General features: G+C 39.5%; 1 protein-coding gene across 1 annotated transcript in view; it reads left to right on the top strand.

Annotated features, from left to right (window-relative positions):
- Positions 1-12,244, top strand: part of PSMC2 (proteasome 26S subunit, ATPase 2) — a 17,777-nt gene extending 5,533 nt beyond the window's left edge. The window contains exons 3-5 of the mRNA XM_008062478.2: positions 1,766-1,847; positions 3,206-3,305; positions 12,013-12,244. Of these exons, the coding sequence (XP_008060669.1) occupies positions 1,766-1,847; positions 3,206-3,305; positions 12,013-12,148 (318 nt within the window). The 3' untranslated portion in view covers positions 12,149-12,244. The remainder of the gene's footprint in view (positions 1-1,765; positions 1,848-3,205; positions 3,306-12,012) is intronic.
- The last annotated feature ends 1,182 nt before the right edge of the window (positions 12,245-13,426 follow it).

Genomic DNA, 13,426 nt, shown 5'->3' with positions numbered 1-13,426 from the left:
CTCCAGTCTGGGCGACAGAGTGAGACTCCAACTTAAAAAAAATAAAAAGATAAAAAGAGATCACCTCTCACATATGACCGTCTGGGGTGCAATCCGATGCCACATGGAAGATGCAAAGAAGTGCACAGAAGTTAGTTTAAAAATATAGTTTATTTAAAAGTAAATTAGAGAAAGAAAAGATTCATCTCCCCAAGGTGGGGGTGGGGTTGGGCAAAGCCAGGAAGCATGGAGACAGCCATAGCTCAAAGAGTACATGGCCACACCAGAGTCTAGCAAGGCAATGGCCCTACATTATTTTTATATTGTTTGTCGTTAAGGTGTGGTACTATATTGAAAGATATGAGGGGGACCCCAAAAAACCCGGAATTTATTTACATAAAATTGTACATTTATTCTTACATGTTTAAACTTAAGTCACTTTCAAAATACCTGTTGAGACACTTTTTCCACTGCTCAAAACAGTTTTTGAACTTGTCAATTTTGATGTCTTAGTGGATCTGCCGTTTTTTGTTTCACCTTTTCTACATCAGCAGATTTCTCTTTGAGGACTTTTTTCATCTGGGAAACAAAAAAAAGGCTCTTAGGTCAAGATCTGGTGAATAAGGAGGTGTGGGACACAGGGGTCATGCCGTTTTTGGTCAAAAACTACTGAACAGTCAGCATGGTATGGGCAGGTACAAATTGTTATGATAGAAAAACCAGTCACCTGTTTGCCACAACTCAGGATATTTCTTCTGCAAATCATGATGCATCCTCAACTTCCACATAAAAACTTTGGTTGACCATTTGATCCAAAGGAACAAATTCTGAGTGTACTACAAGGGGTCTGCCCTCCAAATGATAATTCCAGGGTTTTTTTGTATGTGTTCCCTCTTGTTTTTGTTTTTGTTTTTTTTCCTTGAGTCGGAGTCTCACTGTGACCCAGGCTGGAATGCAGTAGCATACTTATGGCCACCGCAGCCTTGACCTGCTGGGCTCAGGTCATCCTTCTGCCTCTGCCTTCCAAGTAGCTGGAACTATAGGCACGTACTACCACGGCCGGCTTATTTTTTGATTTATTGTAGAGACAAAGTCTCACCAAGTTGCCCAGGCTGGTCTCAAACCCCTGAGCTCAGGCATTCCTCTCGTCTTTGCCTCCCAAAGTGCAGACATTGCCCAGTGTCCCCTGAGGTTGCAAAGTCACCCCAGCTGAAAACCACTGTCCTAAGTAGTTAAGCCAAAAAGGTAATGCCACATCTGACATTTTTGTGTAGTCAAATACTGTAAAACTTTTATCACTCAAGTTCCCAGGAAGAAGTCTTCAACTATCAGGAAGTAGTCTACTTACTTCAAATGTGTGAGATCATATTTTTATTCAAAAAAAAGAAAAAGACTTTTGACTGGAGTTTATTGAACTGGGCATTGATCAACAGAAACATTATTTGCTTAGAAACTTTATTTGCTTAGAAACATTACAGGCTGGAGCTACTGTATCCACCCCCCCCAACTTATATTCGAAAATATTTACATAAATGTTTACTATATTTTAAAAGTATAACTTAATTATTTCTGAATTAGAGTTTTGATGCATAGAAATAGGCCTATTTTTTCATATTATCTTGCATGATGGTGGGTTGTTTGGGGAGAAAAAGGAACGCCTTTTTCTACTTTTCATATGCTTTGGAATGATAATAGCTATCAAAATTATAACTAAAACATTTTTATCTACGGTTTAATAAGTTGTTGATATTCTGATGTTCTAATTAAACTGATCTTCATCACCTAGGGTCAGAGCACTTACTCTAGGCAGATCAAGCAGGTTGAGGATGACATTCAACAACTTCTCAAGAAAATTAATGAGCTCACTGGTATGTATTTTTAAATTCCCATTTCCTCTCTTTAAATGTAATGTGTTAGCCGGGCTCAGTGGCTCAGCCTGTAATCCCGCGCTTTGGAAGGCTGAGGTGAGTGGATTGCCTGAGCCCCGGGGTTCGAGACTGCCTGGACAACTTGGCAAGACCTCATCTCTACAATAAATCAAAAATTAGCTGAGCGTGGTAGCGCGTGCCTGTAATTCTGGCGCCTGTAATTCTGGGAAGGCTGAGGCGGAAGGATCGCCAGAGCCCAGCAGGTCGAGGCTGAGGTGGCCGGGAGCGGCCACTGCACTCCAGTCTGGGCGATGGAGTGAGACTCCAACTCAAAAAAAACAAAAAACAAAACAAAAAAAGCAAAAAAACCCAAATAAATGTAATGTGCTGATTATATCAAAAGAGTTTAAATACAAGTTTTACTCCTCCATGAGTTACAGATTTTTAAAAATTATCCTTTTTGTCACTGAAGAAATTAAATCTCAGTTAACACTCTCTTTTGCTGCTTTTTACTACCAAGTTTAATGGTTATGCAATTGAAAAAGAACATCATCTTCTTTTTTTTTTTTTTTTGAGTTGAAGTCTCACTCTGTCACCCAGGCTGGAGGGCAGTGGCATGCTCCTGGCCACCACAGCCACGACCTGCTGGGCTCTGGCGATCCTTCCACCTCAGCCTTCCAAGTAGCTGGAACTACAGGTATGCGCCACCATGCCCAACTAGATTTTTTTTTTGTAATTTATTGTAGAGATGAGGTCTCGCCAAGTTGCCCAGGTGTGTCTCGAACTCGCGGGCTCAGGCAGTCCACTCACCTCAGCCTCCCAAAAGCGCAGGATTACAGGCTGAGCCAACTGAGCCGGGCTAGAATATCATCTTCTAAGCAAATAATGTTTCTGTTGATCAATGCCCAGTTCAATAAACTCCAGTCAAAAGTTTTTTGGGTTTTTTTTTGAATAAAAATATGATCTCACATATTTGAAGTAAGTAGACTACTTCCTGATAGTTGAAGACTTCTTCTTGGGAACTTGAATGATGAAAGTTTTACAGTATTTGACCACACAAAAATGTCAGATGTGGCATTACATTTTTGGCTTAACTACTGAGGGCAGTGGTTTTCAGCTGGGGTGACGTTGCAACCTCAGGGGACACTGGGCAATGTCTGGAGACATCTTGATTTTCATGACTTGAGGGAGGGTGGTGCTAGTGGCTTCTGGTCGCTAGAGCCAGGGGTGCTGCTAAACAGGCTACAATGCACAGAACTGTCTTCACAACAGAATTGTTCAGTCTAAAAGGTCAGTAGTGCTGACCTTTGGAGTGATGAATTATGTTTTAGTGAATTTTGTCATCTTTCTCTACGTAGGTATTAAAGAGTCTGACACTGGCCTGGCCCCACCAGCACTCTGGGATTTGGCTGCAGATAAGCAAACACTCCAGAGTGAACAACCTTTGCAGGTTGCAAGGTATGCACAGTGCACTGTGGCAACTTATTTTTATCAGTATTTCCAAGCACTTTTTAGAGTCTTGGGGATAATTTTTATGCCAGATCCCAAGTAAATATAAAACTTTTTACAAAACTCTCTGATTAAAATTTTATGTCTTAAACAATTAAAAAAATGCAGGAAGACATAATTATGTAAAATATTTAAATGCCACAAAAATATAGAGAGCAAAATATGAAAACCTCCCTTATTATCCTTGCTTTCCCATTGTCCCTTCCTCAGACATAACTAGTAAAATGGTTGGTCCTCCTAATCCTTTTTCTGTGTATCTTCCTGTATATATTTACACGTAAAAAAAAAAAAAAAAATCCTGGTCAGGCATGGTGGCTCATGCCTGTAATCCCAGCACTTTGAGAGACCGAGGCAAGAGGATTGCTTGAGCCTAGAGTTTGAGACCAGCTTAGGCAACATAGGGAGATCTCGTCTCTACAAAATAAAAAAATATGCTGGGCATGATGGTACACACCTGTAGTCCCAGCTACTTGGGACAAAATTCCCTCAGAATTTTGAAGGCATTGTTCCATTGTCTTCTGCCTCCCAGTGTTAGTCTAAAGCCATTCTGTTTCCCAATCCAGTGTATGTTACCTGTTTTTCCTCAAAGTTGGAGGGTCTCCTCTTCTTCTCATGTTCTGAAATTTCATGGTAATGTGCCTTGGTGTTGGTCTGTTTTCATCCGTTGTGCCAGCCTCTCGTGTCTTTCAGTATGGCAGATTTTCTTGAAACCATTTACTGATAATTTCTTTCCTTCATTGTTCTCGGTCCTTTATTCCTGACTTCTCTTATTTGTATATTAGCCCTTCTGGATTGCTCCTCTATTATGCTAATCTTCCTCTCCCATTTTTCTTCTTTTTGTCTTCTTGCTTTACTCTCTATGAGCTTTTCTTTTCTTTTTTGAGTTGTAGTCTCAGTCTGTCGCCCAGTGACCGCTCCCGGCCACCGCAGCCTTGGCCTGCTGGGCTCCAGCAATCCTTCTGCCTCAGCCTTCCGAGTAGCCGGAATTACAGGCATGTGCTACTATGCTCGGCTGATTTATTGATTTATTGTAGAGATGAGGTCTTGCCAAGTTGCCCAGCAGGTCTCGAACCCGCGGGCTCAGGCAATTCACTCACCTCAGCCTCCCAAAGGTGCGGGATTACAGGCTGAGCCACCGAGCCCAGCTTATGAGCTTTTCTTAATTTTATCTTTGAATACTTCTGCTGATTTTTTTTCTTCCCATTTCTCACAGGTTTTTAATTTCTCAGGTTTTTAATTTCAGAGAGCTCTTTTTTATTTCCTTGTGTTTGTGTGTGTGTGTGTGTGTGTTTTAATGTTCTGTTCTCACATCATGGTTGTAGTATGTTCTCATCTCTCTAGGTAAATTAATACAGGTTGGGTATCTTTTGCTTGGGACCAAAAGTGTTATAGATTTTGGAACTTTTTGGATTTTGGAATATTTGTTATATTACTGTTTGAGCATCCTAAATCCAAAAATCTAAAATCTGGAATGCTCCAATGAGCATTTTCTTTAAGTGTCATGTTAGTGCTTAAAAACGTTCAGATTTTGGAGCATTTCAGATTTAGAATTTTTTGATTTGGGATGCTCAGCCTGTAACTTGCAGGTTTGTTTCCTCCAAGATACTTTTTTCCCTTTTTGCTTTGTTTGGTCTTTATCTTTTGTGTCTTTTTATGTCAGGTAATCTTAAATTTGAGGCTTTGGCTTTGGTGAGAGGCCAGAAAGCTAATAGAAAGCTGTAAATTCTACAGTGAGGGATGCTGATCTTAAGCGTCACTATAGGTGATGTGGTTGAACTGTTTAGTTGGGGCACCTCCGTGTGTGTCACTATCTTTTGGACTTTTAATTTGAATAGTTACATTTCCTAGAGAAGTCTTTTCAATGTCCTGCTATCTCCAATCTCCAACAGTGGAGACAGGAAGGTGGGGATTCTTAGCAACAAGTTTGCTTATGTTTACTCTCCTTCCCCTTTCACTGCCCCCTGCCCAAATTTTCTGTAGATTTGCCCCCACCTCCATCACTGGCATTCCTTGATAGCTTCTGTTTTACTCTTTCCAGAACAGGGGTTGGCAAACTTTGTATAAAGGACCAGATAGTAAATGTTTTAAACTTTGGAGGACAGCCGGGCTCAGTGGCTCAGCCTGTAATCCCGTGCCTTTGGGAGGCTGAGGTGAGTGGATTGCCTGAGCCCGCGGGTTTGAGACCCGCCTGGGCAATTTGGCAAGACCTCATCTCTACCATAAATCAAAAACTAGCCGGGTGTGGTAGCACGCGCCTGTAGTTCCAGCTACTTGGAAGGCTGAGGCAGAAGGATCACCGGAGCCCAGCAGGTCGAGGCTGCGGTGGCCGGGAGAAGCCACTGCACTCTAGTCTGGGCGACAGAGTGAGACTCCAAATCAAAAAATAAAAATAAAAAATAAAAAAATAAAAAACTTTGGAGGACAAGAAGTAAAATTGAGGACATACGTGGTTACTTATCTAACAAGAGAGAAAATAAATTGATTGTCAATGTTCATCTTAAGGACCAAGCAGATTTTGGCCCACAAGTAATTTCCTGGCTTCTGATCTAGAGAATAAGTCTGTAGTCTTGTCAATATAAGGGAAGACAGGCCAGTCAGTGTTGAGGAGAGGATCCTCAAGTCTGACTTCTTAACTCTTTTATTTTAGGAACCACCTTGCCCACCTTCCCATACCTCCCCTCTGTTTTCTAGGTATACCTAATGCCATCAATACCTGAGCTTAAGCTTTTGATGATTTTTGGTCTAAATCAAGCAGATACTCTGTCTTCCCCATTGCCTTTTAGGAATCAGTTTTCTTGTTTCTGGTATGTCATTTACCACTTGTGCATCTGCTTTCCAGCTACCAAAATTTAATTGCTGTGTTCAGTCCCTTTATGGTTTTAGCAACATTTTTAGGAGGAACAAAAATTCATGCATTTATTATCTTCAACCACAGGTTCCTTGAAGGTATTTTTGCTTATTTTTAATATGATACAAGATTCTAACTTAATGTTATTTCTGACTGGATACTATTGTCTCAGTGCCTTTTCTTTCCAGATTTGAAATGCTACCTTTACAATAATCTAAATTTCAGATTTGCATTTGCTTTTGGATTCGCTATACCTTTTCATTGGTGAAATGCTTATCTCTATGCAGTGCTTTCTCTTTTTTTTAAAGTCAGGATCTCACTATCTTGCCCAGGTAGGAGTGCACCGGCATGACTGCAGCTCACTTCAGCCTTCACCTCCTGGGCTGAGGTGATTCTTCTGGCTCAGCCTCTTGAGTAGCTGGGACTACAGTCATGTGCCACCATACCTGCTAAGTTTTTATTTTCGTTTACACTTCAGCCTCCCAAAGTGCTGAAATGACAGGCATGAGCATCTGGCCTGCATTTAGTTCATTGTTTAATTTGAAGTAGGCTTGTTATTCTTCAAAATACCTATTTTTTAAATCCTGAAATATATTGTTTTTTATATTTAAGTTTTATATTAGGACCTTCCAGAAATGTTTTATGAGGTTTTTACACATTTCTTGTTATGATTATTTCTAAATATTTTATTGCCCATAAAATATATATTGTTAATAGAATCTTTTAAACTTACCTTTTTTACACTTACAGGTTTATTGTAAAGGGTACTATAAAGCAGTGGTGCCCAACCTTTTTGGCATCAGGGACTGGTTTTGTGGAAGACAATTCCATGGACTGAGGTGGGGGAGGTTTCATGATGATTCAAGCACATTACATTTATTGTGTACTTTATTGTTATTACATTATAACATATAATGAAATAATTAACAACTCACCACAATGCATAATCAGTGAGAGCCCTGAGCTTTTTTTTCTGCAACTAGATGGTCCCGTCTGGGAGTGATGGGAGACAGTGACGCACGAAGTGTCTTGCTTATGTCCAGTCTACTCCGTAATCTCATTTTGATTGTCATCACTGCAGAAAACCCTGCTTCACAAAGATAGGATGTTAGAAATGGAAACAAGCTTTTCAGTGCTTTTGTGGCAATCTTAGGATATTCCATCTTGCCTTTAATCTAGAACATATGGAAGTTTGAAGTTGTCTCAAACATACTTTTAAGGCCACCATCATTTGCTGTCTCAAGTAGTTGATCCTCTTCTAGCAAGGACAAAGTCGATTCACCTGGCCTATTCACAAATGGGTCATAGACTAATTCCTTCCCAATTTAGGGGTCCTTTGTGGTTGGGAAGTAATGCACAAACTCTTTTAAAAGCTGAGATAGGTAATCATGCATCAGTTGGGAGAAAGAAGACCCTGGCTCAGTTTCTTTCAAAATTTCTGCTAATGTTTGAAACGTGAAAAATTCCAGTGTTTACTCGTCGCCTCCATCCTTTCCAATTTGGCTTTGAATGTTGCCACTTTGACTTGAACACAGTTGTCATTCTCCTCTGAAGTGACAGATTGAATTCGTTGAGCAGGTTGAATATGTCACACAAGTAAGTAAGTTTTGCAGCCTATTCTGTGTCACTGAAATGTGCTGCCAGTGGTGACTGTTTTTCTAAAAGAAGTATCTGGAGTAGCTCTCATTACTCAAAAACTCTGACCAGTGATCTACCTTTAAAAAGCCATCTTGCAGATGATATGATGGTGTACCTTGAAAACCCAAGAGAATCTGTCAAAGGCCTCCTTACATTGATAAAAGCCTTTGGCAAAGTCTCAGGATACAAAATAAATGTACAAAAGACAATCACATTTCTCTACACCAATAATAAACAAACAGAATCCCAAATAAAAAGCACAGTTCCATTCACAATAGCCACAAAAAAAATGAAATACCTTGGCATCTTCCTAACCAGAGATGTGAAAGACCTTTACAATGAAAATTACAAAACACTGCTCAAAGAAATCAAAGCTGACACGAACAAGTGGAAAAATATCCCATGCTCATGGATCGGAAGAATCAACATTGTGAAGATGTCCATCTTACCTAAGGCAATCTACAAATTCAATGCAATACCCATTAAATTACCAACAACATTCTTCTCAGACCTAGAAAAAACAACACAGGAATTCATATGGAAACACAAACGTCCAAGAATAGCCAGAACAATCCTCAGCAAAAAAAACAAAGCAAGTGGTATCACAATACCAGATTTCAAACTTTACTATAAAGCTACAATCATCAAAACAGCTTGGTATTGGTACAGGAACAGGCATATAGATCAATGGAACAGAATTGAGATTCCAGAAGCAAAACCTCGATTTCTCAACCAACTCATCTTTGACAAAGCCCCCACCACCTACCAATGGGGAGAGGAGAACCTATTCAGTAAATGGTGCTGGGAAAATTGGCTGACCACATGCAGAAGATTGAAACAGGACCCCTATCTATCCCCATGCACAAAAGTTAACTCCAAATGGATCAGAGACATAAATGTAAAACCTCAAACCATAAGAACCTTAGAAAAGGAAGGAAATATTCTCATGGAAATCAGAACTGGCTTCCAATTCCTGTACAAAACTCGAAACCCACAGGACTTAAGAGAGAAGATAGACAAATGGGACCTTATTAAACTGACAAGCTTCTGCAAAGCCAAAGAAACCATCAAGAGAGCAGGAAGACAGCCTACAGACTGGGAAAAAGTATTTGCCAACTCTAGGTCTAACAAAGGCTTAACATCCTGGATCTATAAGGAACTGAAGCGTACTGAAAAGAAGAAAACAAACAACCCCATTATAAAATGGGCAAAAGACATGAACAGACACTTCACAAAAGAAGACATTCGAGCAGCCAACAAACACATGAAGAAATGCTCAACCTCACTAATCATCAGGGAGATGCAAATCAAAACCACACTGAGATACCACCTAACTCCAGTCAGAATGGCAATTATCAACAACTCAAAAAATAACAACTGCTGGAGAGGGTGTGGTGAAAAGGGAACACTTCTACACTGTTGGTGGGAGTGTAAACTAGTGCAACCTCTGTGGAAGCAGTGTGGCGATTCCTAAAAGCTCTAAAAATTGACCTTCCATATGACCCTGCAATCCCCCTACTGGGAATATACCCTGAAGAACACAAATCACTCTATAAAAAAGATACCTGCACACGTATGTTTATCGCAGCGTTGTTCACAATAGCAAGAACCTGGAAATAACCATGCTGCCCATCAAAAGAGGACTGGATTAAAAAAATGTACATATACACGATGGAATACTACGCAGCCATAAAAAAGAACAAAATCATGAATTTCGCTGCAACCTGGATGGAACTAGAGTCTATAATACTGAGTGACCTCTCACAGAAACAAAGATCCGAATATCACATGTTCTCACTCATATAATGGACCTTGAACATCCAATGCAATACTATAAGAAAATGACTGATGGTACTGGGAAACTATGGGGGGGAGGGGGGTGGGATTAACAGTAGCAAATATCTGTCGGGGGATGGGAAAACACCTCTTATCAACAGGGTGCCTGAATGAAACGTAATTGTACACCTAACCCTTAACTGTACCCCACAAAACCATAATAAAAAATACTGATTAATGAAAAAATAAATAAATAAATAAAAATAAATAAAAAGCCATCTCGGCTGGGCTCAGTGGCTCAGTCTGTAATCCCGCGCTTTGGGAAGCCAAGGTGAGTGAATTACCTGAGCCCGCGGGTTTGAGACCTGCCTGGGCAACTTGGTGAGACCTCATCTCTACAATAAATCAAAAAGTAGCCGGGAGTGGTAGCACGCCTGTAGTTCCAGCTACTTAGAAGTCTGAGGCGGAAGGATTGCTGGAGCCTAGCAGGCCGAGGCTGCAGTGGCCGGGAGTGTGCCACTGCACTCCAGTCTGGATGACAGTGAGACTCCAACTCAAAAACAAACAAACAAACAAACAAAGCAAAAAAAGCCATCTCACTTCTGTGTATAAGAGAAGATGTGTGTGCTCTGTGTTCATCTAACAGAGCTGTGAAAACAGACATGAGTTATGGGTTGATAATCTTAATCGTATTCTTTAAAAGGTTGTTAAGTTCATGTGACATTTTCCGGCTAGCTAGCATTTCTCTGTGGATGACATAGTACATAGACTCACATTCAGAAGCAACTTTTTTGACCTGAGTAGTGAAACCAAAACGCTGTCCAGTCATGGCAGCTGTTCCATTTGTGCTTATACCAACACAAAATGACCAATTCAGTTTTCCTGATATGTCATTCAAAGACTTGAACAGTTCCTGGTATGTCATTCAAAGACTTGAATACTTTCTGATATGTCATTCAAAGACTTCAGTAGTTCCTGGTATGTCATTCAAAGACTTGAATAGTTTCTGATATGTCATTCAAAGACTTCAGTAGTTCCTGATATGTCATTCAAAGACTTGAATAGTTCTGCACCTGTGGTATTGGTTGGCAGCAAAAGTGCACGTAACATATCCTCATGCTCATCCTTCTGAAAAATATATCAGACAAAAAACAAGCATTGTTGCCTTGTTAGCATCATTAGACTCATCAGTCTGGATTGCCATGGCTCATTATTGGATGACTCATTATTCGTCTCTAACAATTAGGCCTCAGTATCTTCTGCTGTTTCATCAATTCGCCTAGTTATGATGCTAGCTGAAAGAGGAACACATGTCAGGTCAGATAAAGACAACCCCTGAGGATGAAACTTTTCAGCTAGCTGCCAGGTGGGACAAATAGTTGACAGTGGGATTGGGCTTTGGGGGAGCTCCAAACCAATTTTGCCAGTGTTCTTGTTGCTTTTACTTGAAGGTCCTTATTCTGTAATTTTTGGAAGTTGAGGTCCCTGTATATATACTTTTTAAGCTGTTGTGGATTAAAAGATTCATATCTGTGCATATAATGGTGGCCAGGTCTGTCAGATTATGTAGTGATAAATTCTCAGATAGATAGATAGATGATAACGTGATAAATTCTCTCTCTCTCAGATAGATAGATAGATGATTCTTCTTCCCTAGTAGACTTTGACTGGAAACAGAAAACAGGGTCCTGTCACACAATAATGCCAAAAGAACAAAGCACTCCTTACCTTACTTTTGTCTCTGTCTTTATGTACACTTTAGAGGCTGTTTTGTATTTCTTTATATATTTGTTGCTGTGGTTTGTCTAGCAGTTTGTAGCCTGAGTTCTGTTTTTTGTTTTTGTTTTTCTTCAGTAGACAGATACTATAGAAAGGTAAAGGACGTTGACTAATTTATACTTTGATATGCATGGTATTATAAATTTATTTTCACACCATGCCATACATAAATGAATTAAGCTAAAAATGGCAAAGCAATAAAAATGGATTTGAAGTATAAAGTCAGGAAAAAATGAAAATAAATTATTACTGATTTGATGTAAGACAAGATTATCTTCTTGTGCAAATAAAAAGGAGAACAACTTAAGATATAATGAGACATCACTAATAATAAAGGAAGATAAATTATAAAAATAAATTAGAGACCTTCTTAATGAGGAAATACCTGTTTGGGTTTAATTTCCCATGGGAATGTATCTTTTGAAAATTTTATGGCTTGGCTAAAGTTGAGTGGACCCTTGGAGTTGAACATAGAAAGGGATCTTTAACAGTGGCCCAGTTTCTGCAGTTCTAGTTTACACCTATATACTGTAGGCCCAAGAGGGAATCTAATTACTTGAATTTGTTATTAGTGGTTTAGGTTCCTGACACTAACCAAGCCTTTTGCTGTGTTAGGTGTACAAAGATAATCAATGCTGATTCGGAGGACCCAAAATACATTATCAACGTAAAGCAGTTTGCCAAGTTTGTGGTGGACCTTAGTGATCAGGTGGCACCTACTGACATTGAAGAAGGGATGAGAGTTGGGTAAGATATCTATTTACCATAAATACTTTTCTTCCATTAAAGATATCGTGTCACCTTCATGTCCTTGTTGTGAGTGAATGAGCTGAATACCTTGGAACACTAAAGGGTAGTCTAGCAATGTGCTACAGTTGAAAATCCTTTATTTCTGCATCTGCTTGCTAACTTCTTGCCAGCCTCCCTGACTTCCTAGTCCCACATGGCTTTTTTGAATGACTTCAAATGTCATAATTTATGTAAGTGCAGAATTTCAAAGTTGACTTTACCAGTCCATTTAAGGTAACATGGTATAGGTTGGGGAAGTACTTGCTTTAGGATACTTATGATGATTAAATTAATGCCTGTAGAATATATAATAATTCACTCAGTACATTTTAAAAATCTTTGCTCCCTCCTTGAGTCAAAGATATAGTTGCTGTTGTGTCAGTTATTTGCCACTTCAAGTTGATGATTTAGTATCCTGAGTTTTAATTCTCTGTTTCTCTTTATATAACTTTAGGGACTCTATCTTGCTTGTTTAAAGTATGGTCTTAAGGATAAAAGACTAAACATGAAAGCACTTTGAAAGCTTATAGAATGTGCTAATGAGTATCTTTTTTACTTCCTTAGTGTGGACAGAAATAAATACCAAATTCATATTCCATTACCTCCTAAGATTGACCCAACAGTTACCATGATGCAGGTAAGAAACTATGAGGGGAAAGGAAATGGTATGACTTTTCATAGTATTGCATACATCTCAGAAACATGTTAAAAGTTTTAACTAATAAACTACTAATGTATAGGTATGTATCAAAGAATTGCCAAAATGTAAAACACTGGTGGTAGACGGGAAGGAGGGTGGGGGGTAAAAAACTACCTAGGTACAGTGATCACTATTCAGGGCATGGGGACACCAGAAACCCAGTCCTCACTAATATGTAATATGCCCAGGTGGTAAACTTGCACTTGGACTCCCTGAATCTTTAACAATTAAAACAAAACTAAGTTTTCAGATGAGAAAGTCTTTATCAGTAAGTTTGTCTTTTACTTACTGGTGTCATGACAAGTAATACAGCAAGTGTATTCCATTTTTACTAAAATTGTCACTCTATATTGGTCTGATTTTTCTTTTAAAGTATAGGGTGTACTCTATTGTTGTTTTTTGTGGTGTTTTTTTTTCTTAAGTCGAAGTCTCACTCTGTCACCCGGGCTGTAGTGTAGCAGCATGCTCCCTGCCACTACAGTCTCGACTTGCTGGGCTCAGGTGATCCTTCTGCCTCAGCCTTCCAGGTAGCCGGAATTA

This window comes from Carlito syrichta, unplaced genomic scaffold (genome assembly GCF_000164805.1).
Source record: "Carlito syrichta isolate Samal-C Ts95f unplaced genomic scaffold, Tarsius_syrichta-2.0.1 Scaffold96015, whole genome shotgun sequence".
NCBI classification, from domain to species: Eukaryota; Metazoa; Chordata; class Mammalia; order Primates; family Tarsiidae; genus Carlito; species Carlito syrichta.
The sequence above is the reverse complement of the archived record's forward strand: the minus strand, read 5'-3'. Positions and strand labels throughout refer to the sequence as shown.